Source organism: Cnephaeus nilssonii (assembly GCF_951640355.1).
Source record: "Cnephaeus nilssonii genome assembly, chromosome: 8".
In the NCBI taxonomy this organism is placed as follows: domain Eukaryota; kingdom Metazoa; phylum Chordata; class Mammalia; order Chiroptera; family Vespertilionidae; genus Cnephaeus; species Cnephaeus nilssonii.
The window spans coordinates 58,000,428-58,026,068 of record NC_137079.1 but is presented as its reverse complement, the minus strand read 5'-3'; the positions used below and the strand labels follow the sequence as shown (position 1 = coordinate 58,026,068).

Genomic DNA, 25,641 nt, shown 5'->3' with positions numbered 1-25,641 from the left:
ACATGAGAAGGAGGTATGAGGTCATGAGTCACAGACTCAATGGCCTGTGGAGGCCAGGCCGGTGTAAATGACTGTATAAAACTTAGGGGAATGTCCTTTCCAAAGAGCTCCAGCTGAGTATTGCCATGTGAGAATTTGAGCCAGTGTTGCAGGACATTTACAGGAGGTCCTGAAAATTCAGGTTTCTATAGGTCAGTCTGTCTGGTAAATATTGGCTCATATTAAAATAAAAAGCACTCCATGGCCCGGCTGGTGTTGCTCAGTGGTTGAGTGTTGATTGAGGCACCAAGAGGTCGCTGGTTTGGTTCCCAGTCAGGGCACATGCCCGGGTTGCAGGCTCCATTCCCAGTAGGAGGTATTGGATCTCTCATCAATGTTTCTATCTCGCTTTCCCTCTCTATAAAGAAATCAATAAAAACATATTTAAAAACTACAAAAAAAAAAAACGAAAAAAGAAAAAAACACACAACACTCCATGAACCCAAACAATACACCTGTGTACCTGTTATGGGTTATATATCCCCAATTTGTAAGTTTCACTGCAATTTAAATGTTGAGTCTATCAAAGTATCTATTTGGAATAAAACATTTTCAAGAATGTGGCTTATCTTTCCCAACAAGCTTCTATTTCCTGTCTTAGATGTAAACTGGTCTATGTTTCTATAGAGTCTATGTTTCTATTATTACAACTGACAAGGTTTTTTTATTTAATACATTTGAAGAAATCAAGGTCTTGATAGCATCTTCAGAACAACTCCTAAGGCAGAGCAAATAGAGAAAAGGTAAGTGCATCTGTCTCTAACCTGAAAATGTGATCTCCAAGAGTGCCTGTTTTATTCTGTCAGACACTAGCTGGGAGGGAGTTGTATCCCCTGGCAGGAAAATGTACTAGCAGATGGGGTGGTGCCCTCAGCATTGTACATTTAATTCAGACATAACTGCTCAGAAGCAGTTCTGCTCTTTTTTCACTAAGAGTAAATGAGCAATTCATGAAGAACGTTTATTGTAGCTGACCTTTCAAGATACCACCTAATTTTATTGCAATATGCAATTTTTTTATTTGAATTTTTTTCTGTTTTACAGAGCCCAAAGCCTTGACAGTCTCCTCTTTCTGAATAGCCGGCCAAACAAAGATGGCAAAGGGTAAGGCATTATTAAGACTCTAACAGGCCTCTTTGGTTGAGTCCTAGACTGTATTTGCTGAGGGAGATCATCGGCTCAGAACAGGGATCAGGAAGGCTGGTGGAACAGGCCGCCCAGTCAGGGTCAGGGGATGGGTGGATATCTTAGGGTAGGCTCTGCACCAACATCCATCTGGGTGACCCAGAGCGCGTCACTTAACCTCGGGGGACCTCTGTTTCCTTATCCCATAAAATGAAGGGTATGACCTAGATGATCTCCAAGTCTCCTTTTAAATCTAAAAATGGAAGAAATCTGGCTACTCCAAGTAGTGGACAAAAGGCTGGTTTATGAACTAAATATATTTATTATAAGACTTAATGCTAGGAGCACAGCCCTTTACCACTGATGTATTTATTATACACTAAGGCCATTTTCATTTGAAATCTTAGTTGAGTCACTTCATAGATATATTTCAAATATATTTGTAAATATCTCAAAGTCAAGAGCTATGCTTTTGTTTATTTTGTCTCATTAAAAGGGTTGATGAATGATTAGTAACTGAACTGATAGCATTTAAGGGATTAAGTTATAGTTCTAGACTTTCATTGATGTATTAGAAAATTGACTTGTGTTACTGGTATTATTTTTTCATGTTGAAAGAAACCAAACTCTCGACAGTTTCATTAAAGAAAACCCCAGAACAATCAAGAATGACAAAGGGTAAGGATTTATGAGAACTCTGTTTTTACCTCAGATTGGCTGTTTACTTTGTATTTGGTTAGTCACTAAGTTTGCCTTCCTAATGTGATAATTATTTCTTTTGTCTCGGTTATCTTTTAAAATTATTTATCTGTGTGCCAGTCTGTGCACAGAATGGCATTCTAGCTTTCCATGCCACTCTTGGCAGATGCATTCTCAACTTTCTGTAATGTAGAACACTGAAAGTGTATTTGACAAAAGTGTTAGCGATAATAATCCCACAGACATGGAATGCTTGTTAATAATACAGTATATTATTATAATGTAAATATGCAAGTATTATTACAGGTTAATTTTTCAAGTGGAGAACAGATGAAGTGGGAAACTGGTCAATTCTCTGTAAGCGATTATATATACTTTGCAGGAAAAAGTGGGATTTCAGATATTTTAAAAATGAAGTTTAGAAAGGTCCACAAAAGTAATAGAAAATAGGAAGAGTAGAGTGAGCATCTAGCCTCCTTTCGTGGGCTAGAAAGGAGGACAAAAGTGATTTGCAATCTGGAATAACTTAATAGCAACTGGGCTTTGATGCAGGAATGACTGATCTTGTTTGTGTAGTAGGGGGAGTTCACAGTTCCTTTTTATTCTTCCTTCTCTCCCTCCCTTCCTTCTTTCTTATTTTGAAAAAAATTAAAATATCAATAGTCTTATCACAGCGAAATCAGAGACTGATGAAAATAGCAAAGGGGAATGCTTGGATAATTGGGGACTTGAAAGGGATAAGTTCTGATATTTCCTAATAGTTTTATGCTATTGGCATGTGAAAATTTTATTGGTTATGGTCAATTTATATAACATGCTAGAACCATCATAGTGTCATTTCCACTTTTCCAAGATTACTCAGAACTTTGGACTTTTTATTTAAAAATGACTTCTCCAACTGTTCAACTTAAAGAAGATTTAAAATGCTGATTATCTGACTTATCCCCTGTTATGAATGATGTTCATGTTTAAAGAAGACAGTGTCTGAACAGATATATTAAAGTTACTTCCCACCAACCCATCCATAAAGGACAAAGAAAAAAAAAGCTGAGAGCTGGAGGAACTTATACTTTTAAAATCTATATATATTTTTATTGACTTCAGAGAGGAAGGGAGAGGGAGAGAGATAGAGATAGAAACATCAGTGATGACAGAGAATCATTGATCGGCTGCCTCCTGCATGCCCCCTACTGGGGATTGAGCTCGCAACCCAGGCATGTGCCCTTGACTGTAATCAAACCTGGGACCTTTCAGTCTGCAGGCCGTCGCTCTATCAACTGAGCCAAACCAGCTAGAGCGGAACTTATACTTTTAAGCTGATTTAATCATAACTGAGGATGGTTAGGACCTTGCTATTAAATAGCTACTATATCTCGTCAGCATATTGCAGGAGTAGAGCCACTTGAACTCAATATTTCTAAGGACTTCTGATGCTTTGATGCTTTAGGTACTGATAACATCTTAACTCCTGTTGTGAAAAATCTGCTATTGTCCTAAGAGATTGAATTGTTCTCTCTTTCTCTGTCTCTATTGCTCTGCCCACCCACCTCTGCCCCAATGTGATCAAGAAATCAAGGCCTTGGAAGTTTTATCCAAGTTAATCAAAGGACTGACCCGTATGAGAAAGGGTAAGGAGAACTCCTACTTGATGGGGCTCCCTTTTTTAGGTCAGCTTTTCACACCTCATTAGAAATAGGAGTGCTGTGCTTCCCTCTGTCTCAGATGAAGCTGCAGTTTTAGGCCTATTAGAGATAGCAGGCGAAGGACTAGGACGAATGCTGTTTCCATAGCACCACATGTTTGAGTTACATTAAATTCAGGAAAACCTGCGACATAATCTCTTATTCTGTATCGTCCTAAACAATTTTAAAATGAGCCAAATGTTATATTTAAATGAAGAAATATAAAGGACAAAATTACAAAGTGAGAGGTATGTGAGCAAGTTTTTCTAAACTGATTTATAGCAAGTATTACTATGGAAATTAATAAAGATAAGCTAAGGATAATTACATCAAAAGGTTTTCTGGTCATCTGGCCCTGGAAACATCTGACACCCTTTCAGGGGCATTCTTGTTTGTATGGGTAAAGCTCAGATAAAGCTCAGATGTGACTTAACTGGCATGAATTTTTCATGGTTTTCCAAAGAAGTCAAGATCTAGAAACAACTATCAAAGCAAAAACCAGGGCAGATAAAACTAACAGAGAATGAGAACTGTTTTGATGTTTCAGAATCTTGGTTATTTTCATCCAGATTAATTGTGTAATCGTCTCAGTGATATTGAAGGGGTCGCATCTTTAAATTTGTCTTCTCTCTTCTGTGTCTGACCCCTACTGCCCTGGCCTTCACTTTGGAGACTCTATAGTACATTTTGTATGAATTTACATTTACATATAGGCCAACTAAACCCCAGAGATTAATGTAACTATATTGTTTATAGGCAATTTTATAATAAAAATGAATTTAATATCAGTATAATAATTTTATTTAAAATCTTGAATTAACCATTAATAACATGGAATATATATATGTATAACACACAATAATGTTTGAAACTGATTTAAACTTTTAAAAAAGTGGTGAAGACCTTGACAATGTTAACAAAATTAATCCCAGAGGAAGTGAAAATACCACTGGCTAAGACTTATTCGTGCCTTAAATCTGATTTCTGTACGTGATAATTAATAAGAAAAATGATTTAGCATTTTGACTTTACAGACATATTTTATTAGCGTGGAACTAGAAAATAGCAATGGGCCGCATGACCTTCCCTCTTTGCTCTAAAAAAATCACTTATTTTTTAAGAAATGTCCCAATGTTGCCCTTTCTCCCAGATTTTAGACTTGAATTGTTTTTAAGGATGAGCTACTGAATTGAATTTCTTGTGTTCAATGAAAGCACAATCTAGATAATATTTTCAAAGTGGATCTCCAAAGTGACAAAGATAGCCAAGAGTGGGGTTTGACTAAAACTCTTGAAAACTAACTTCTCTAAGGATGGTGGTCTCAGAAGGCAGCCCAGTGGAGGGCTGGGCAAGTGCGCACAGTGGGAGGAAGGACATCCTCCACCTCTCTTCCCGCTATGTGGACACGGCAGCAGTAGTCAGTCACCTACTGTTGGCATCCTCTGCTGTCCCTTTGGGTTCAGCTTCTGCTCCTTTTGGTATTACTCAGTGCCTTTTAATGGGGGAACATATGTCCTCTGAGAAGGGAGTCATTAATTTTTCTACCATCTAAGGTGTTTATTTTGGCCTTTGTAACTCACCATAACTCGATTATTTTTAGAAGGTTTGAGTTGTGGGAATGGTTGAGTTTATATGAAAGGATATATTTTTACTATTTTAAAATATTTATTATTAATATGTATTAATAACTTTAATATTTTAAAGTTATTAACATTATTACTCTTAGTTAAAAAACAGAATAGGCAATTATATATGATTTATGGAGTAGAAATTTATATTCTGATTGGATCCAGCATAGAACTTTAACTTCAATGCTGACCATTTGGGGTATTCTTACAAGATGTATCTGAGGGCAAAGTTGATTTTGTTAAATAACAAGTTTCACATTTACTTATGCATTTTGAGAATAGAACAGAAAACATGTTTCTTGTTAACAAAAAAAGGAAACTTAAATGGTCTCCAGCTCAAGATGTAAGAGGATTTTTATTTGTACTTAGAGCTTGAACAATTACAATGATAGAGAACTTGTATATTTACCACTCAATTTGTCCAATCATTGTTCACTTAATTAGTGTTTTATTTTAACAACGTTCAGTAAAATTTATTTTCTTTCTCAAAGAAAACAAGACCTCAGTGGGCACATTAAAGTGAGTCCTGAAACAAATAAAAATATCAAGAGGTAAGACATTTAAAGCTTTTCCCTCCCTTTGTCTGGCATTTGTAAGCATATTAACATCCTAAGTGCTTGTATTCAGGAGAGTAAATTGAAAATCAAGCCAAAGCAGAACTCTCTTTTCCTGAAACATTAGATTAAGCAATTGTACTTTAGATACACAGAAATGATCTCTTGCATTTTATTCTTGGTTAAAGTTTGCTGCCAGGTAGATTTTGAGATATTAAATGAGAATTTTGACTGAGCTCCTCTGAGCTAAGTGATTTCTACGTATGTATATATGTATGTATATATGTATGTATGTGCGTATGTGTGTATAAGTAGTACATGTATAACAGGGTGGGACAAAAGTAGGTTTATAGTTTTTCATATGGAAATAATATAATAATCCTATATAATAAAGAGCTAATATGCAAATTATCCCCACAGGCCCTCACACCGTCATACAGTAAAGACTCAGACACTCGACACTAGGGAGAGAGGAATGGGGACCAGTTAGGCACAAATGAGTTCATGAGACAGGAATGGGGATCAGTCAGGCTGTGGCCCAGGAGAGGGACAAGCTGCCTGCTCGGTGATCCTGGGTGCCTGCAGCTGCAGCCCGGGCAAAGCCACCCACCCATGGAACCCTGCAGCTATGGCCAGCCCAGGTGAAGCCGGCCCAGTTCCTGGGTGCCTGCGGCCAGCCAGAGGGAGGGATGCCTGGGTCCCAGGTGCTTGCGACCAACCAGAGGAGGGAATCCTGGGTCTTGGGTGTGGGGCAAGGCAGAGGCGGTTAGGGGCAATCAGGCCAGCAGGGGAGCAGTTAGGAGTGATCAGGCTGGTAGGGGAGCCATTAGGGGTGATCAGGCAGGCAGGCGAGCAGTTAGGAGCCAGCGGTCCTGGATTACGAGAGGCATTTGAACATCCCCCGAGGTATCCTGGATTGGAGAGGGTGCAGGCCTGGCTGAGGGACACCCCCCCCCCCGTGCACAAATTTTGTGCACCAGGCCTCTAGTTAATAAATAATAATATAAGAATAAACTCTGTTTCACATACTCACAACTATAAACCTACTTTTGTCCTTCCCTGTACATACGTATGTGTATGTCCTACCTAATAAAAGAGTAATATGCAAATTGACCGTACCTTTGCTATACCCACAAGCCATGCCCACCAGCCACGCCCACCAGAAAACCATCCACCGGAGGCTTTTCTGGCCTTGGGCACCAGCGGGGAGTCGGCTCCTGCGATCTGTCGCAGGGAGGCTGGGGTCCCGCCGAGCCCAAGGCCGGGAAAGCCTCCACCAGAGGCTTTTCCGGCCTTGGGCACCAGCGGGGAGCCTGCGATGGATTGCAGGCAACTGGGGTCCGCTTCTGCGAGGGGGTCTGCTCCTGTGGTGGATTGCAGGGAGCTGGGGTCCCCTGCCCAATGGGCGGTGTCTGCGATCACAGGGAGCTGGAGGTCCCCTGCCCAGGCCTAAAGCTTTGGCCAGAGGCTTTAGGCCTAGGCAGGGCACAGCCGGTGATTGGTGTGAACTATAGAGGAAACACCTTTTCTGACTGCACATTGGCTAAGCTTCCTGTATGCCACTGGTAATATTCTTAGTAACTTGGGTAATAAGAATCCAAAAAGGTGATCTAGGGTTTTCCACCACACTTCTGGAGAAAAAAACGAAGGTCCGCTGCTGGAGGACTAAGAAATGTCATATCCTGCCCTAGCTGGTTTGACTCAGTGGATAGAGCCTCGGCCTGCCCACAGCAGGGTCTGGGTTGATTCTGATCAAGGGCATGTACCTAGGTTGCAGGCTCCTCCCTGGCCGGGGCCCAGATCAGGGCTCATGCAGGAGGCAACCAATCAAAGTGTTCCTCTCACTTCGATGTTTCTCTCTGTCTTTCCCTTTCTATTCCACATTCTCTAAAAGTCAATGGAAACATATCCTTAGGCGAGGATAAAAAAAAAAGAAAGAAAGAAAGAAAGAAATGCATAGCCTTTGAAAGACACATCTTGAAAATGCCTAAAGAAAGTTGTCATTTTTTCTTGGTGAAGGGACTGGAGTCCGTGTTGATGAAAACACCTTGGTGGCTGTGGTGATTGGCAGTGGCTCCAGCAGCAGGGTTATGGGGCTGGTGCCTTCCCCTGACCAGCCCCATTGCCTCCCACAAAGGGAGGCCAGACTGCGGCTTAGGCCTGCTTCCCGTGGGGATCGGGCCTAAGCCATCAGTAGGACATCCCCTGAGGGCTCCCAGTATGTGAGAGGGGGCAGGTTGGGTTGAGGGACACCCCCCACCCCCAGTGCATGAATTTCGTGCACCGGGCCCCTAGTATATATATAAGTAGTGTGTGTCTATAAGTGTATGTATTAATTAGGGTTCTTCAATGAAGCAGAATAGGAGATAGATAGACATATAGATAGATATAGATAGACAGGTGGGGAGAGAGAAAGAGAGAGCTTTATTAGAAGGAATTGGTTCATGCTGAGAAGTCTCAAGCTCTGTATTTATGTAGCAAACCGTAGCTCCTAGTCCAAGTCTAAAGGCCTGAGAACCAGGAGAGCTCATGGTGTAAGCTCTTGTCCAAGGGCAGGAGAAGACCAATATTGCAGATTAAGCAGTCGGGCAGGCGAAGTCCCCTTTTTCTTAGACACTTTGTTATGTTCAGGGCTTCAACTGATTGGATGGGTCCTACTCATGTTAGGGAAGGCTATCTGCTTTACTCAGTCTAAGCATTCAAATATTAATTTCATCCAAAACCTCGAAGACACACCCAGAATAATGTTTGACCAAATACCTGGTCACCCTGTGGTCCAGTCAAGTTGAAACATGAAATTAACCATCACAATGTATGCATATAGAAGTATATGTGTATATGTATATATAAGTAGTGTGTGTGTGTGTGTGTGTAGTAGTGTATGTATGTGGGTGTGTAAGTAGTATATATGTGAACTGTCTTCATGTGTGTACTATATGTTATGTGGGTGAAGCATGGTGTGTGATTAAGATGAAAAGCTCAACCAAGTGTACTTCATTAAGAGGTCTCCCACCCATGAATTGTCAAGTAAATCTGGAAAGCTTATGTCCTCTTGCTTTTTATTTTTTAAAAAGCAGATGGGAATAGATTTGAAACTGAGCTTGTGGGCTTGTTGCTGAAAACAGTGTACCAGATAGTTCCATGTGGTTTTAGTAGAACTCGTTTCCATTCAGTTAACTCAGGACATGATATTATTAGATTCTAAATGTGTCACTGATGCCTGTAGGCCCAGGGAGCAGGGCCAGGGCTGGGGCAGCGGCAAAGCTGGGGAACTCACTGCCAGCCCGTCCTGCTCTCAGCAGCCTGGCTTGGTCAGAGGCCCACAGACTTGTACAACTTTGCAACCAACAGATGGAAAAGAAAGCATTGATTTCCTTGGCTACTTGGGTGGTTCAGAGAGGTATCTTGAGGTAGTGAATGTGAACAAGGAGTCCAAAAGACTGGAACTCAAATTCTGACTCTGTCACTGGCTAACTGTGACTCTGTGCCTCAATTTACTCATCGACAAAATAGGAATCATAATACTACCATGTCCAGCACATAGTAGATACAAGTAACTGAGCAGTAATAAAGATCAGGTGAATTATGCTTTCTTAATGATTTATTTACTGTTCAAATATTTAATTTACTTTGACTCTATGAGAAATATCCATTTTCCTTTCTAATTTTTATTAGACTATTTCAAATCATCACCTATTGTTTTTCATATGTTGGTATGTATGCGTGTACTGCATGCCTATGTGTGACATGTGTACACATACATACAAAAGTTTGTGGGGATTCATGTGTGTATGATTATGTGTGCAATATTCTGTAGATTTTTTTAAGTAAAATAAGATTATGTTCCCTTCCTTATTAAAAACTCTCAGCATTATCACATTTCAGATAGAATAAAATCCTAATCCTTAGTGATGGTCTTTGACTTGTTCAATAAGTCCAGCCAAAACTATCTTAGATTCCAGGCTCATTCCTACCTTACTGACTTTATGAACTTTGAAATTTTAATAACCTTACACTAATATGTACTTTATTTAATATGTTTAAAGAGATCAAAGTCTTGGCAATATAATGAAAGCAAACCTTACAACCAACACCAATATTACAAGGGAGGCGTTACAATGCTTATTGTGTTATTTATTTATTTTTATTTTTATTTTTTTGAGTACTCAAATGTGGACATAGCATCCTAGGAATTTTTATTTTCAGTCACTGGCATTTAAATCTCACATACTTGGTTTAAGCAAAAACCAACAAAGTGTTTGAAAATCAACAAGGAGTTTTCTGGAGTAGAATAGCTATTTCTGTTGGGTTAATTGTTTCATTATCTGTATGGAAAAGGTTCAAATATTTTAGCTGCTTTTAGCCTGGGTATACACATTCTCAGACATTTGGATACAAGTAAAAACTTGAGTCAACATCTGGTTGCTTCCAAATATCTCTGTCCTTGATGTATAGATGCAATCACAGAGACTTTATGATATGATCTTAGTAGGGCCACAGGGCGTGGAGAAATGGTAAGAAAAGCAAAATTCCATTAAGATCAGATGCAGGTACTCTAAAGGGTAACAATGAAGTCCTGACATGTTTTCAGGGGCTATGTAGAGTTTTATATTACAGTAAATATATTTTACATTTCAGAACTCCATGGATTTTAATCTTTATATTGTTTGTTGCCAACACAGAACTAGTAAAAAGGTGTAGTTTTAACACACAGTTATAAGTACTAGAGGCAGATACCAGGCTGTATATCATGAACATTAACAAACTGGTATATTAATATTAATCCATTATTGTGAATAGCAAACTTGCTAAAGAGTGTCATTTACAAAATATATATTCTCAAAAGTTAATTTGAAAGTTCCTCAGCATGTTGAAGTATGATATTAAGAGGGTGCTTCTGGAATGTGCCATGAGACATATATAGGGACTACTACAAAATGTTTAATGCACCTGGCAAAGGTCAAGAGTATAGCATTAGATAAATCAGATAGAAACAGAGTCCTAGTATGGCATTTGCTACTGGCATAATGGCTCCAAGATTAAAATCTCTCGCTGAGTTTCCATGAGTTTTAGAGAGGTGTAAGTTCCCACATTCTTCTGCATTGTCACCTTCACCAATCTTCAACTCTTTGACATGATCTCACCAAGTGTTGATACTGTTTCTGAATTTTAATAAATAATTTTGCCCACTTGTTATTAATCTCTCATTAACCTCATCGTTTTTTTTTAATGTTTTAAAGGGGCCAGAGTCTTGGCAATCTCAGCAGTGTGACCCCTGAAGTGAGCAGAAGTGACTCAGGGTGAGGATTATGTCTGATCTTCCTTCCTTCCCCAGCCGCATCCATTTGTGGCACTCTTCAGAGAAGCTGTGTTGAAAAGTCTGTGATTTTGAATCAGGAAGTCTGGGCTCCATTATTTGCCACATGGGTGCCTTGAACACGCTGGCTAGGCTTCTATAGTTATAAAATGTTTCTCCCACCTTTGTCACTTGATTATTGAAAGAATGGATATAAAAATAATGGGTACAAAATCCCTTTAAAGCAAAAATGCACTATACATGTAAATCATTAACAAACAAAGAGTATAGCTATAGTATCAGAGGGGCCAGGTGAAAGTTTTTGGCAAATCATTAAATAATTCCTGAATGTTTTTTTAAAGCTCAATCTTGCCTACTTTTATGGTTTTATTTTTAGGGTAAATGACAAACTGGCCAGTATGTCAGTGATTTGTATAGAGGTTTTTGTTTTGTTTCGTTTTTGTTTTTGTTTTTTTTCTCTTTTAAATGAAGGGCATAAACTGGTATTAATTCAAATACCAAAACTTAATAGTATAATTCATCTTGAGTACATATATTCTTTAAATTAATATACTTAGTTGATTTAATTCCATTTTTATTTACCATGTGTTTGTTTTTTGATTTAAAGTTCCAAAGACCTTGATAACCTCATCAAAGTGAATCCAAGAACAGACAAAAGTGTGCAAGGGTGAGATTTAATAAGCTCTTCTTTTCCATTTCATGCTGACCCAATGCTTAAAATAGAATTACATCATCATTCCAGCTGACTGGCACTTGAGAGTTCAGGAAAAGCCATGTAACCTCCACAACCTTATATCTGAAATGTTAACAATTTTGACCAATTAGGTGAATAGTTGTTTTTCCAGGATGGACAGGACACTTTTATTCATTGATTTGTTTATTTTTTTGAGCAGAGGGATGGCACGGGAAAGGGGAAAGAGAACTGGACTGGAACCTGCACATGTGGGTCCAGGCCTGGCTCTGCCCTCACTAACTGTGTGAACGCGATTGGTTCCTCCCCATTTCAGTTGTCTCATCCTCCAAGCGAGGAAGCTGGACCAACTGCTCTCTAGTTACTTCCAACGCTAATTCCATCACTACGTCTCAGTAAGATGGTTGGAGTAATGGAAAGGGCATGCACTCTGGAGTTAGATTACTTAGCTTGAAATTTCAACCCTGCCACCCTTAGCCATGTAGGAAAATCTTAATCTTCCTGTGTCTCAGTTTTTCCCTTTGTGAAATTGGGATGATAGTTCTGTCATAGATTTGAGGTGAGGTTTAAATCACATTAATTACGTAAATCACTTAGAACAGTGCCTGGCCCATCACAAATTTTCTAAAAGCTTTAGTTGTTATTTATTATTTTTATGCAGTTATAATTAGGGCCACAATAAATATATTCACAGCCAGCATGGAAAAACTCTAACCCTAGGAGGTACCTCTGTTATAATAAATACTTCATAATAAAATGTTTTTATAATAAAATGTCCCTAAGTCTTAATAAATATTTGCAACTGCGTGATACAAATTGACCATTGATCTGATCATTTCTATAATGTTTTAAAGGAGCCAAAGTGTTGACAGCCTCATCAAAGTGACTCCTGAAACAAAGAGAACTAACCAAAGGTGAGGTTCATGGAACTCTCCTATCTCTTATCCCCCTTTTTTTCTATTCAACTTAAAAACATGATAAAATTTATTGTCCCATCATGGAGACAGCCAGTGATGTGGGACTCAAAATCAATAACTCTGTGTCAGCAATCTGGCATTTACGTCCTTTGCTCAGGGCTCCCTGGCTGTGAGCTTTAGTGGAGGAGAGAGAATTCTTTAAAGTATCTCTTATCAGTATAGGATTTGTGTTCCATGCTTGGGGTTCCCTCAAAATGAATCAGAATTGCCCAGGAGATGAAACATCATCCCAAAACAATTTCCTAGAGATAAGTACTCTAAATAATGTTGTTTTTTATTTAATTTATTTTTTTATTTTTAAAAATCTTTATTGTTGAAAGTTTTACACATGTACCCCTTTTTCCTGTTGACACCTTCTAGCCCACTCCGCCACGCTCAAAGGAAATTTCTCCTTCCTTCTTCCTCCCTTGTTTATTCCCTACTACTTTGCTGTCTACCACTAACAACAACAAAAAAACTAAAATTGGAAGGTCATTTAAAAAATTATTCTTAGTTCATTGAATATAAAAAATGACATTTGTCTGCCTAGCCGATGTTGCTCAGTGATTGAGCATCGACTCATGAATCAGGAGGTCATGGTTAGATTCCCAGCCAGGACACTTGCCTGGGTTGCAGGCTCAATCCCCCACAGGGGATATGCAGGAGGCAGCCTATAGATGATTCCTTTTCATCATTGATGTTTCTATATCTATCTCTCTCCCATCCCCTTCCTCTCTAAAACCAATAAATGTCATATTTTTAAAAAATGACATTTGTCTTTTACATAGAGGGAATTTTCTCTAAGACACATCATGTTAAGGAAGCAAAAAGAGGACAAAACCATTAAGCTATAAACATATATTGTTATGGTAGTTTGAACATGAGTTAAATACAAAAGGTACTAAGAAATATATTTTTTTTTCTGGTAGATTTCCTATCTTTGCACATAGGAATGCTCTTCTTTTACACTATGTAGCTATCATAAAAAGATTCTTAGGATAGATCAGGAGTCAGCAACTTTTGCTTGAAGGTTCTAGACAGTAAATATTTAAGGTCTGGGGGGTCCAAAACAGTTCTGTTTTAACTAGTCAACTGGCAGCCATACATAGTACATTATAAACAAATGGGTGTGGCCATGTTCCAATAAAACTTTATTTACAAAACCAGACTGCAGGTTGGACTAGATAGTATTTTATGTGAGTGTGAAAGATGAATTCTGAATATAGTTGGGATAACTTCCCAAACACAGCCTACTGCCCACCCATCCCCAACCTTTGCATATATTTTAATTTATTTTATGGTTACCCAAAAATTTCATCACTCTTTTATCTGAATATTTAGTGCTAAATTGTCCTTTTTTGTTTTATTTTTCACCAAATAAGAATATAACATTATTGTCTTTGTCTGGGAGTCAGATACTGAGTTTAGAGGCTATATAATACTTTACTTTGCAGATTAAGATTCAGTGAAAGATAGGTCTCCCTTGTTCCTCTTCCAAAAAGACTTAATTTCTACAGCTGTACACTCTTGGACAATTGGCTTAATCTCCTTTAAGCCTGAGCTTCTTTACCTGTAAAGTGAGTTCCTACAAAAATTAGGTAAGGTCGAACTTGTAAAACATTCAGAGCTCAAGTACTTATTAGCCATTATCTATTAGTGTCATTGTTACTGTTACTATTTTTTCTTCATTGTTGGGTCCTTGTAGCACTACTCAATGCTTAAGTCAAAGAAGATAGCAGCCCGGCCAATGTGGCTCAGTTGGTTGAGCATCATCCCATGCATCAGGAGGTTGCCAGTTCAATTCCTAGTCAGGGCACATGTCCAGGTTGCAGGGTCAATCCCCAGTAAGGGATGTGCAGGAGGCAACCGATCAATGTTTCTATCTCCCTCTCCCTCTCCCTTTCTATAAAATCAATTAAAAATCATTAAAAAAAGAAGATAGCAAAGAAATTATCCTATTATGTTGAAACTTCTAAAATGATTGAAATGCAACCATTTTTGACCCACCAAATGATAATTTCATATAGTTCAACACAGTGCACATGGAAAGATATGTACATAAAATGAGTTTATAGGTTAATCCAAAAATTATTTAAGTGATATAAGCCTTTCCGATCTTAGTTTCTCCTCAGGATCTATAACATTGTCCCCACAATAAAGTACATCAAATAAGGGTTCTTATTCAGGCTCTTTGGTATTAGGGTTTGTATGAAAGCCCAGTGTACTAGCAGAAATGTCCCTTTAAAGTTATGATTACATGTTTGAATGTTTAGAATAAAAACAAGTTTTATAATCTAAAGTCTTACTAGTTCTGATTTAGCATTGCATAAAGTGTGATTCTGAAGTGATTTGATTTATATTTTGAAGTAACCTCAATATTACATATTCATGTCATATATATTACTATATGCCGTAGAATCAGAAAATAACTTTTTTTCAAAGTCTCAGTTTTTGTTTGTTTAGTTGGTTGCGATTTTTTGGAGGAGAGGGAGAGAAATATAGAGAACATGAAAATGATGAGCAATTTTATATTTTACTCTTATCCATTAAAACCTCCAAAAATATTCTAAATGCTAATTCTACTATAAAATATAATATGGATAATAAGGAATTTATAAGTAATTTAAATTTGAGGTTGCCTTTAAAGAAATGAAATAAAATGAAAATGAATTTTCATAAGTACAAAATTATGCAAGAAATGGATAGTAGCAATCTGGTTTTTCCTAGGGCTAAAAAGAGAATTTAAGTAATGATGAAGTTTTAAATTAGCATCAATCAGCCCTGGCCAGGTAGCTCAGTTGCTTAGAGTGTCGTCTGGATCTGCCAAGGTTGTGGGTTTGATCCCCAGTCAGGGCACATACAAGAATCAACCAATGAATGCATAAATAAGTAGAATAACAAATCTGTATTCTTCTCTCTCCCTTCCTCTCTCTTTGTCCCTAAAATCAATCAATAAAAAATTAAATTAGCAACAATCATTTAATTAAATATTAAGGTTGAAAAAATATGCACATTATTGATTTTAGTTGATTTTACCAGCTATTGACACTTACAACATTGTTTTAGGAACCAAGACCTGAACAATCTTATCAAAGTGACCCCCTCAGCAAATAAGAGGTAAGCTTATTAAGATTATTCAAGACTCCTGAGCAAGTCTCCAATTTATGCCAAAAAATAAAATTAGTTATTTGGCTAAGGATATTTTGCAAGGGGACATGACAAATAATGAGAACAAATTGATCTTATTTGTTTTGTTTTGTTTTATTTTGTTTTTAATCCTCACCAGAGGATATTTTTCCATCAACTTCTAGAGAGAGTGGAAGAGAGAGGGAAGACAGAGAGAAATATCAATATGAGAGAAACACATTGATTGGTTGCCTCCTGCATGCACCCTGACCAGGGCCAGGGCTGGGGAGGAGCCTGCAACCAATGTACGTGCCCTTGACCAGAATGGAAACTGGGACCCTCTGGTGCACAGGTAGATGCTCTATCCACTGATCCAAGCTGTCTAGGACAAATTGATTTGTTGGTGTATAATAATGCTATAAAGATTTTTCTTTTATTATTGCTTTCATTTATTTCATTAGTATATAGTTTAAAATAATAATAATATTGAAGCTAATTCTGTATAACTAGAGGCCCGGTGCACGGATTCATGCACCGGTGGGGTCCCTCAGCCTGGCCTGCGGGGATTAGTGGACCTCCATCCCTCTGCAGCCCAGCCTTATCTGCCAGCTTGTGGGGGAGGGGCGTACAGGGGGAGTGTCCATGGGAGAGGCTCGCGCCACTGCAGCGGTGCTCACCAACCCTTGAGCCCGGTGTCTGGTGCCTGTTGGTCAGCTGAGCGGGGCTCCCGCTGTGGGAGCACACTGACCACCAGGGGGAAGCTCCTGCATTGAGCGTCTGCCCCCTGGTGGTCAGTGCGCATCATAGCTACCAGCTGGTCATCTGGTCGCTTAGGATTTTATAGATATAGACTAGAGGCCTGGTGCATGAAATTCGTGAAAAGGGGGGGGGGGGCGTTTCTCTCAGCCCAGCCTGCACCCTCTCCAATCTGGGACCCTTCAAAGGGATGTCTGACTGCCCATGTAGGCCCGATCACACCTAAATGGGCAGTCAGACATCCCTCTCACAATCCAGGACTGCTGGCTCCTAACTGCTCACCTGCCTGCCTGCCTCCCTGATTGCCCTTAACCTCTTCTGCCTGCCAACCTGATCACCCCCTAACCACTCCCCTGCCACCCTGATCAATGCCTAACTGCTCCCCTGCTGGCCTGGTCGCCCCTAACCGCCCTCCCCTGCAGGCCTGGTCCCCCCCAACTGCCCTTCCCTGCAGGCCTGGTTCCCCCCAACTGCCCTCCCCTGCTGGCCATCTTGTGTCCACATGGGGGCGGCTATCTTGTGTGTTGGAGTGATGGTCAATTTGCATATTACTCTTTTATTAAATAGGATTATTACTTGAGAAATTCATTTTGACACAAAATACCAAAACTAGTTTATTACTGTAAATTTACAGTAAATAAATATTAAGTTTATAAAACTGAATAAATTAAAGAATATTAGCTTTCTACTCCTTCACAAACCCAAGGATTATTTTTTTAAATGACTCCTAAGAAAATCAGCAACATAACATTCTTATATTTAAGATATTTTTTGTGACATTGAATTTGTTTCTGTCTTCTTGAGAAGTTAAGACCCATTATACAATGGAACAGAAGTTAAGAAAAGCATGGCAGAGCAACTAACTCCAAGCTACCTTTCATTCTTGTGAAGATAATGTCAGTGAAAAGCCCTGTGCAGATGTAAAGAATCATGAACAGAGAGAGAGGAAGGGTGTTAGCAGAAAGGAGCATGGGGTGTGGGATCCAGTTGCCATGGTTTCAATCTTCAATGCTGGGGCAACAGCATCACAGTTTTTCAATCCTGGTTCACCCTCAATCACTTCTTAGGTACCTGGCCCCAGGAGTGTCTTAACTTCTCTGAAGTTGAGTTTCTTTATTTATAAAGGAGGGGTGGTAGTAAACATCTTATTAGGTTGTTTTGAGGATTTAAAGAAGATAACTAATGTACAGTTATATAAAGTAGAAACAGTAAATTTCTTGCTTTTTATATAGATTCCATTGAATGATTCAAGTGTCAAAAGAAAAAAATGCCTGTCACAAAAGTTGCTGATTTCCATTTAATTTGATCTTATATTTTATTTTAGCAGTTAACAAGTTCTTAATACACTTAGTAATCTAAGCCCCAAAGCTGTCAAAAACATGGCTGGGTAAGAGAAGGATGTTTCTTTTTGTTGTTGTTGTTTTGTAATGTTTTGTTTATCCTTAACTGAACACAACAAGAATATAAATGTCTTAAAATCATTCTATTTACAAACTGAATATGTCTTTTAAAAGCATCATACATTTTTAAATTAATTAATTGTTAACCCTCACTCAAGGGTATGTTTTCCCTTGATTTTTAGAGAGAGTGTAAGGGAGGGAGAGGGAGAGAGAAAGGAACAGAGAGAGACAGAGAAACATTGATGTGAGAAAGACATTGATTGGTTGCCTCCCCCACATCCCCCCCAACTGTGGCTGGGATCACACCTGCAATCCATGTACTTGCCCAAGACCTGGAATCAAACCCACAGTCATTCGGTGCATAGGCTGGTACTCTAACCACTGAGAACACTGGCTGGGGCAAAAATATCACAGTTTTTAAAAGTCCCTGAAATTTGATTACCTATTTGTTAATAGCAGGAAAGAAAAGCAGCTGAAAAAAAATATGTGGTAGCTTCACTTTTTTTCAGCTTCAAGTAAAACAATTGAAGAGAGTGATTGTGGTAGCAACATAACAGTCTATGTGCTGTTTGTTTTGTAGAATTGATATTAATACCATTATCTCTTTAATTGATTAAAAAATAATATAATTTTAAAAAAATACTCAGACACTTCATTAGACTCATGACCAGCAAATATCATTCACCTTTGTTTTAGAAGAGTATTTTTTGATAGTTAGTGGAAATTTTATTATGTTTACTGTTTCTTAGATGGTTTGCTGTTCCCAGAAAAGTTATGGCCCTAAATTTTGATAATTCTTTAAGTAGTACACATGTGTAAGATGATAAAATTCACTTTTTGTCTCTGGTTATATGATTAGCTTTATATCACTATACATTACTATTATATATATTACTAGCATTCCCGTTGCAGGAAAAATCCTGCAATAGGGTTTCCTGCTGCACTCTACCCCACCCTGCCTGCTCTCCTCCCTTGTCCCCCGCCCCGCGTTCTCTGCCAGCCCCCCTGCTTTTCTAACTTCTCCGCCAGCCCGCTCTCCTTCCTTCTCCCCCGGCCCCGCCTCCGCTCCTTCCTTCTCCCCTGGCCCCGCCTCCGCTCCTCCCTTCTCCCCTGGCCCCGCCTCTGCTCCTCCCTTCTCCCCCGGCCCCGCCCCTTCTCCCCCGGCCCCGCCTGCTCAACTTCCTTCTCCCCCGGCCCCGCCTCCGCTCCTCCATTCTCCCCCGGCCCCGCCCCTTCTCCCCTGGCCCCGCCTGCTCAACTTCCTTCTCCCCCGGCCCTGCCTCCGCTCCTCCCTTCTCCTCCCCCAGGCTTGCTTGCTTCTCTGCAGCTTTGCTCCCTTCTGCAGCTCTTGGCTTCTTTCTACACTGTCGCGATATGCAAATTAGCCGCCATCTTTGTTGGGATAATTTGCATATTCATCCTGATTGGTTGGTGGGCGTGGCTTGGCTGGTGGGCGTGGCTTGGTCATAGCGAAGGTGCGGTCAATTTGCATATTTGTCTATTATTAGATTAGATACTAGAGGCCCAGTGCACGAAATTCATGCATGGGGGGGTCCCCTCAGCCCAGCCTGCACCCTCTCCAATCCGGGACCCCTTGGGGGATGTTCAACTGCTGGTTTAGGCCCGATCCCAGGGACTAAACTGGCAGTCAGACATCCTTCTCACAATCCTGGACTGCTGGCTCCTAATCACTCACCTGTCTGCCTGCCTGGTCGCCCCTCACTGCCTTTGCATGCTGGCTTGATCGCCCCTAACTGTCCCCCCTGCTGGTCTGGTCTCCCCTAACTGCCCCCCGCTGCTGGCCAGGTTGCCCCCAACTGCCCCTCTCTGCTGGCCTGGTTGCCCCACATAGCCTGCTCTTCAATCATTTGGTTGTCCCTCACTAACCCCCCTGCCAGCCTGGTCGCCCCATGCAGCCTGCTGTTCAGTCATTTGGTCATTCCTCACTAGCTCCCCTGCCGACCTGGTCGTAGGCAGCCATCTTGTGAGGGCGTGAGGGTTAATTTGCATATTACCTCTTTATTATATAGGATATATCTTGACAATGTTTTCATGATTTTTTTTCTTTTTAGTTTAGTTGGTACATATGAAAATTGCAAAATCTTAGAGGTGAAATGAAGGAACTTCAAGGAACTCATAGCCCAGTTAGTTTGAACAGTTTTGAAAACCTCTGTTTCAGTTTAACCTAATCAATTTACAGAAGAGGAATTTAAGATTCAGAAAGGGTAGGTGATTTAACCAGGGTCATTGGGAAAACTGGTGGGAGGCTGATAGCAGTTCTGTGCTCTAAGTAATTACTGAGCACCAACTGGTTTGAAGTTTACAACTAGGTGTCATGAGTAGCACACGAGATGTAATTATAGGCCAGGAACGCCAAAAAGAGAACTCAGTAGACATACTGAATCCTATTAACAGCAGGCAATTATCATAGATTAAAGCTAATTGTATACCAGAGATGTTATTCTGAGACAATAATAGGTTGTCAATTTAATATATTACATTTTAGAATACTCATGTACTTCTTGCTGGATATAGAATGCATTCTTAGTGTGTTACATTTAAAAAGAAAAAAAAAGGCATTGAATAGCTAACTTAATAAGCATGAAAAGTGATAAATTTCAGATTCATAGATTCCTAGGAGTAGGAGATGTTAGAGATGGGCAGAGCCTTAGAGATGACCCAATCAAATCTCCCCATTTTATATGAGAATACTGAGGCCAGGGGCAAAAATCTGTCTTCTGTGAGTTCTTCTAATTTCTAGCCTAACTCCCAGCCTGACTACCATTCTTTAAACCACAGCACACAGACTTCGATCTTAAAATAAATGAAAGTTAATTGAGAACCTCGGGAAATAAAGGAGGCTGTAAGGCTGGGATTATTGCTCTTGCCATGGGACAGCCAGGAGGTGTCTTTACTGCTTTAAAGGGTCATTTGAATGATTACTTCATAGAACGATTACTGCCAAGTACTTTACAGCTTTTAGAGTACATGGAAGTAATAATAGGTTTTAATATTCCAATGTATCCCTTTACTACATCCTTAAGGCAAAATAAATGAAATCAGTAACTTCAGTAGAAAAAATGTTATATTTTTCCTGGATAAAATCTATACATATAAAGAGGTAATATGCTAATTTGTCCATGATGGTGCCCCATAATGACCTATTTGCATATTGATGCGCACGCAGCAGGGGGCGGGTGGCTGGAGCCAAGTTCCCGGGGGTCTGAGGAGAGTGTCTGACAGGAGCCCAGACTACAAAGAAGGAAGAAGAAGTGGCCACAGAGAGATCTTCCAATCTCCCTGCATGGGCACCCTACCCCAGCTCCCGCAGCCCTGGGGGGACAGGGAGGCTGACTGGACGGGGAGAAGACGCAGCCTCTGGGGTAGCTGCAGCCTGCACCTCTGACTCCCGATCTCTTCCCCCCCACCCCCACCAGGGGCACCCACAACAATAGCACACCGGCAAACACCCATCAGCGCCCCCGAGGCACCCCGGGCCTGTGGCCCGTCCTGCCGGGCCCCCTCCACTGGGGCTGGGCATGCCTCTCCTCCCTACAACTCCAGACCCGGGTGGAGGCAGGCCTGAGTGGCCCCCCAGGGTCAGACCCTTCCCCGGACAGCAGCAGTGCCCTCTCCGCAGAGGAAGTGTGCTGAACCTCGCTGGGGGCACGGCTAAACCCACCCTCCTAGCCCGCCTGGCTCTGCCCTGGCCCGGCCCCTGCCCCGCTCCAGGAGATTGGAGGCCTCCCCCCGCCCCCACCCCAGCACATACAGCTGCGAAACAGCCACATAAAATTTAAAGAATGGTGCCAAGCGGGAAGGTTTGACAATTACTTCCCCTTCAGCCTCACCGCCACCCCTAGCACACCCCTAATGCTCTTCCCCCCGCCAGCACCTCCAGGGAGGACCACCACTACAGGGCTGCAAAGCTTCCATAGCTACAGTCCCAGGAAACAATCATGCCCTCCTCCCCTAATCAGCACCTGCTACCTGCGAGGGTACCCGTGAGCTTCCGGTTTAGACATCACTTACTTGATGAAACATTTCTAGGTTTATTAGCTCAGAACCTCCTCATGACAACCCAGTGAGGCAGACGGAGAAGAGATTAAAATTCCCATGGTATATGCGTATGTATTCAGAAATGAAGCTCAGAGAGGAAAAGTTTGACGCCCAGTGGTTCCCAAGGTGCAGGACATGTCCCCCCCCGGGGGGGGCGCAATTTTATTTTAAGTGGGGGCAATTCGAGAATGAGTTAACAGTGAATTTTTTGCATTTCTTATGGTTCTGGGGGGCCTCATCTACAGCATATCCTACATAATAAAAGGCTAATATGCAAATGACCGAATGGTGGAATGACCGGTCACTATGATGCGTGCTGACCACCAGGTGGGCAGACACTCAATGCAGGAGTTTCCCCCTGGTGGTCAGTGTACTCCCACCGGGGGAGCGCCAGTCAGCCAGAAGCCGAGCTCACAGCTGGCGAGCATAGCGGCAATGGTGGGAGCCACTCCCGCCTCCATGGCAATGCTAAGAATGTTTGACTGATGGCTTAGACCCACTAAGCCATCAGTCGGACATCCCCCCAGGGCTCCTGGACTGTGAGAGGGTGCAGGCCAGGCTGAGGGGACCCCCCCCCCCAAGTGCACAAATTTCGTGCACTGGGCCTCTAGTGTAGATATAAGATTCCTGTGGTTGCAGGTACTCAGGGCCTGAAAAACCAACTCTATAAATTTGTTGTTTTCAGTTCATTGAGATAAATTGTGTGTGCTGGCAATCAAGGCAATTCAGGACTGTTTCTGAGATCCTTGTTTTATTAACACGCAGTATTGTCTTTTTAGGACTAGGGATAGAATATAGCGTACATTTATGTTTTCTAAGTTAGTATTTCTCAAACTGTGGGTTGCAAACCATTAAAGGGTTTTGTAATTAATTTAGTGAATAGCAATCATAATTTTTTCTCAATTAAGTAAAATTAATTAAATAGAATAGAAAATGAGAATTTTTATGTAGTGAGGGTATTAGTTCGTGAAATTTATGTTTCATTGTGTGTGTCTGTCTGAATAAAGAAAGTATTGGGCTGTGATGTAAAATACATTTCTTAATGGGCTTTACAAAACAGTAGCTTAACTATCACTGTTCTAGGTAGTTGGATGAATCAAATTTTCTATGTTCAGCATAACAGTTAAAATGGAAGTTCTCATGTTTATGGTTAATTTTATATATTGAAAGGTTCTGACTTTTGAGCATATTATCTCCTCTACAAAGTTTTATTCTTTGTATTTTTTTTCTTCCAATATGTCACATTAACCTAATTTTAAAAATTGTTATCTTTCAGGCATGGTTTCGCCTTATGACAGATTGATAGGTTTTTTTGCAATGGATATTTTTCATATGTTAATAATTCTTTTAATAGTAATTGTAGATACCAGTTGATTATTTTTGAGAATAATATTATTGAAGACTAGAGGCTCGGTGCATGAATTTGTACACCAGTGGGGTCCCTCAGCCTGGCCTGTGGGATTGGGCCAAAACTGGCTCTCTGAAATCCCCCAAGGGGTCCCTGATTGCGAGAGGGCACAGGCCAGGCTGAGGGACCCCACTGGTGCACGATCAGGGCCGGGGAGGGATGCAGGAGATTGGCCAGCCAGGGAGGGACCACGGGAGGGCTCCAGGGCATGTCTGGCATGTCTTGCTCAGTCCCGATCAGCTGGACTCCAGCAGCAAGCTAACCTACCGATCAGAGCGTCTGCCCCCTGGTGGTCAGTGCACATCATAGAGAGAGGTTGAGTGGCGTTAGCATATCATTAGCATATTATGCTTTGATTGGTTGAATGGACGACCAGACATTTAGCATATTAGGCTTTTATTATATAGGATAATTCAAAACAGTGAAAATTCAATGAGTGGCTTTTCGCCTACCCCAGAGATCTAAGAAAGGTGATGAGGAGATCAAACTGAGTGAATCCATGGGTTGGTGGGAAGCACATTCTATGGAGAGGCCTAGGCTGGGGACCTTTCTCATACCTTTTTGATGATTAACCTCTAAGAGGCTCCCCTTCTCTTGCATCAATGTTTTTCATGGGTAAAATATATTTTATTTTTATACTAGAGGCCCAATGCATGGAGATTCGTGCAAGAATAGGCCTTCCTTTCCCTGGCTGGCGGCACCGGCTTCCCTCCAGCACCCGGGACCCGGGCCTTCACTCAGGCTGGAGCCGCCTTTCGCCTTCGCTCTGGCCCTGCCACCCTCCTATAGCTCCCTCCACTCCCCACCCCCCTCTCATAGCAGGCATCCCACCCTGCCCCGGCTGCTCCGCACCTGCACGCGCACACTGCCCAGAGGCCCGGTGTGGCTGAGGCAGGGCGGAAAGCCTGCATCATTGCCATGGTGATGATGCAAGCATCCCGGCCTGGCCACCACTAGCTTTGTCACGTCAATTTGCATATTCCCTCCTTATTGGCTGTGGGCGCCTCCATCTTTGTCGTGGAGTGATGGTCAATTTGCCTATCCCGTCTTTATTAGATAGGATGATTAAAAAGGGTTGTTGGAGGGAAGGTGGTACATGCAGGTTGCTGTCCAAGATAGTGCTGGGAGCAGATGTCAGTCCTGTGACTTCTTGACATGGCGGGCTATTGTATTTCTTTGAATATATATTAAAAAGGAGTTTAGAGGAACACTTTGAAAAGTCACAACTTTCCAGCCTTTAAAACAAGGCATTATACACAATGAGGCAGTGAATGCTAGCAAACCATGTGAAAGCAAATATTGTTCTGTGACTGGGAAAAGAAACTGGTAGGACTTCAAATAGGAATCAGACATTTTCAGAGGATGTTATTCATTTGACCATGAACAACGGAGTTTAATTTGGTTTTGCAGTCATCATAGAGGGAAGAAAACTCAATTTTGATGGATTGCTGAAACTCACTTTTGCCAAATCTTATGTTAAGTGTAATCCTAATTTTAGAGCTTATATTTAAATATATATATATATTTAGTTGGTGAATATGATTTTTAAAATAGCAAGGTCATTAGAATCAGTTTGTGTCTTCATAAAGTTAAAACATTTCAGAGTGGCTCTAGCTGTTTTGGCTTAGTGGATAGAGTATTGGCCTATGGACTGAAGGGTCCCAAGTTCAATTCCAGTCAAGGGCACATGCCTGGGTTGAGGTCTCGACCCCCAGTAGGGCTCGTGCAGGAGGCAGCCAATCAGTGATTCTCATCATTGATGTTTCTATCTCTCTCTCCCTATCTGAAATCAATAAAAAATATATTTAAATAAAAAAAAACACAAACATTTCAGAGTGAAAAGTTCTGAATCACCAGATGTCCGCTGCGAACACTTCGTCAGTGTGTGCCCTAGGCTCTGGCAAGGAAGCATGTGAAATCAGAGTAACTTGCCTTCTGATCCAGCATCATTCATCCTCCCCTGGATTGGTTAAAAAAAAACAACAAAAAAAAAAACTTATTTCAAGGCTGTTCTGAGCCAAATCAATATGTCTCACACTAAGTGATAAGATAACAAATCCTTTCTTCCTATTTCCAACCAACTTAAACCCTTATTACCACTAACCGAGCTGCTTTCATTTTTTTCCACTTAAAGAAATCAAGATCTCGACAAGCTCATCAAAGTGAATCCTGAAACTCTCACCAACAATACGAGGTAATAG

At 40.9% G+C, this 25,641-nt stretch overlaps 1 protein-coding gene across 3 annotated transcripts in view; it reads left to right on the top strand.

Moving 5' to 3' along the window:
* SCEL (sciellin) overlaps nt 1-25,641 on the top strand; it is a 114,628-nt gene that overhangs the window by 66,100 nt on the left and 22,887 nt on the right. For 2 of the 3 annotated variants that reach the window (XM_079778989.1, XM_079778987.1), the window contains exons 14-23: nt 723-782; nt 1,084-1,143; nt 1,783-1,842; nt 3,432-3,491; nt 5,665-5,724; nt 10,968-11,027; nt 11,652-11,711; nt 12,590-12,649; nt 15,758-15,808; nt 25,575-25,634. In XM_079778989.1, coding sequence (XP_079635115.1) covers nt 723-782; nt 1,084-1,143; nt 1,783-1,842; nt 3,432-3,491; nt 5,665-5,724; nt 10,968-11,027; nt 11,652-11,711; nt 12,590-12,649; nt 15,758-15,808; nt 25,575-25,634 — 591 coding nt within the window. The remainder of the gene's footprint in view (nt 1-722; nt 783-1,083; nt 1,144-1,782; nt 1,843-3,431; nt 3,492-5,664; nt 5,725-10,967; nt 11,028-11,651; nt 11,712-12,589; nt 12,650-15,757; nt 15,809-25,574; nt 25,635-25,641) is intronic. The other variant, XM_079778988.1, reaches the window with a different exon arrangement.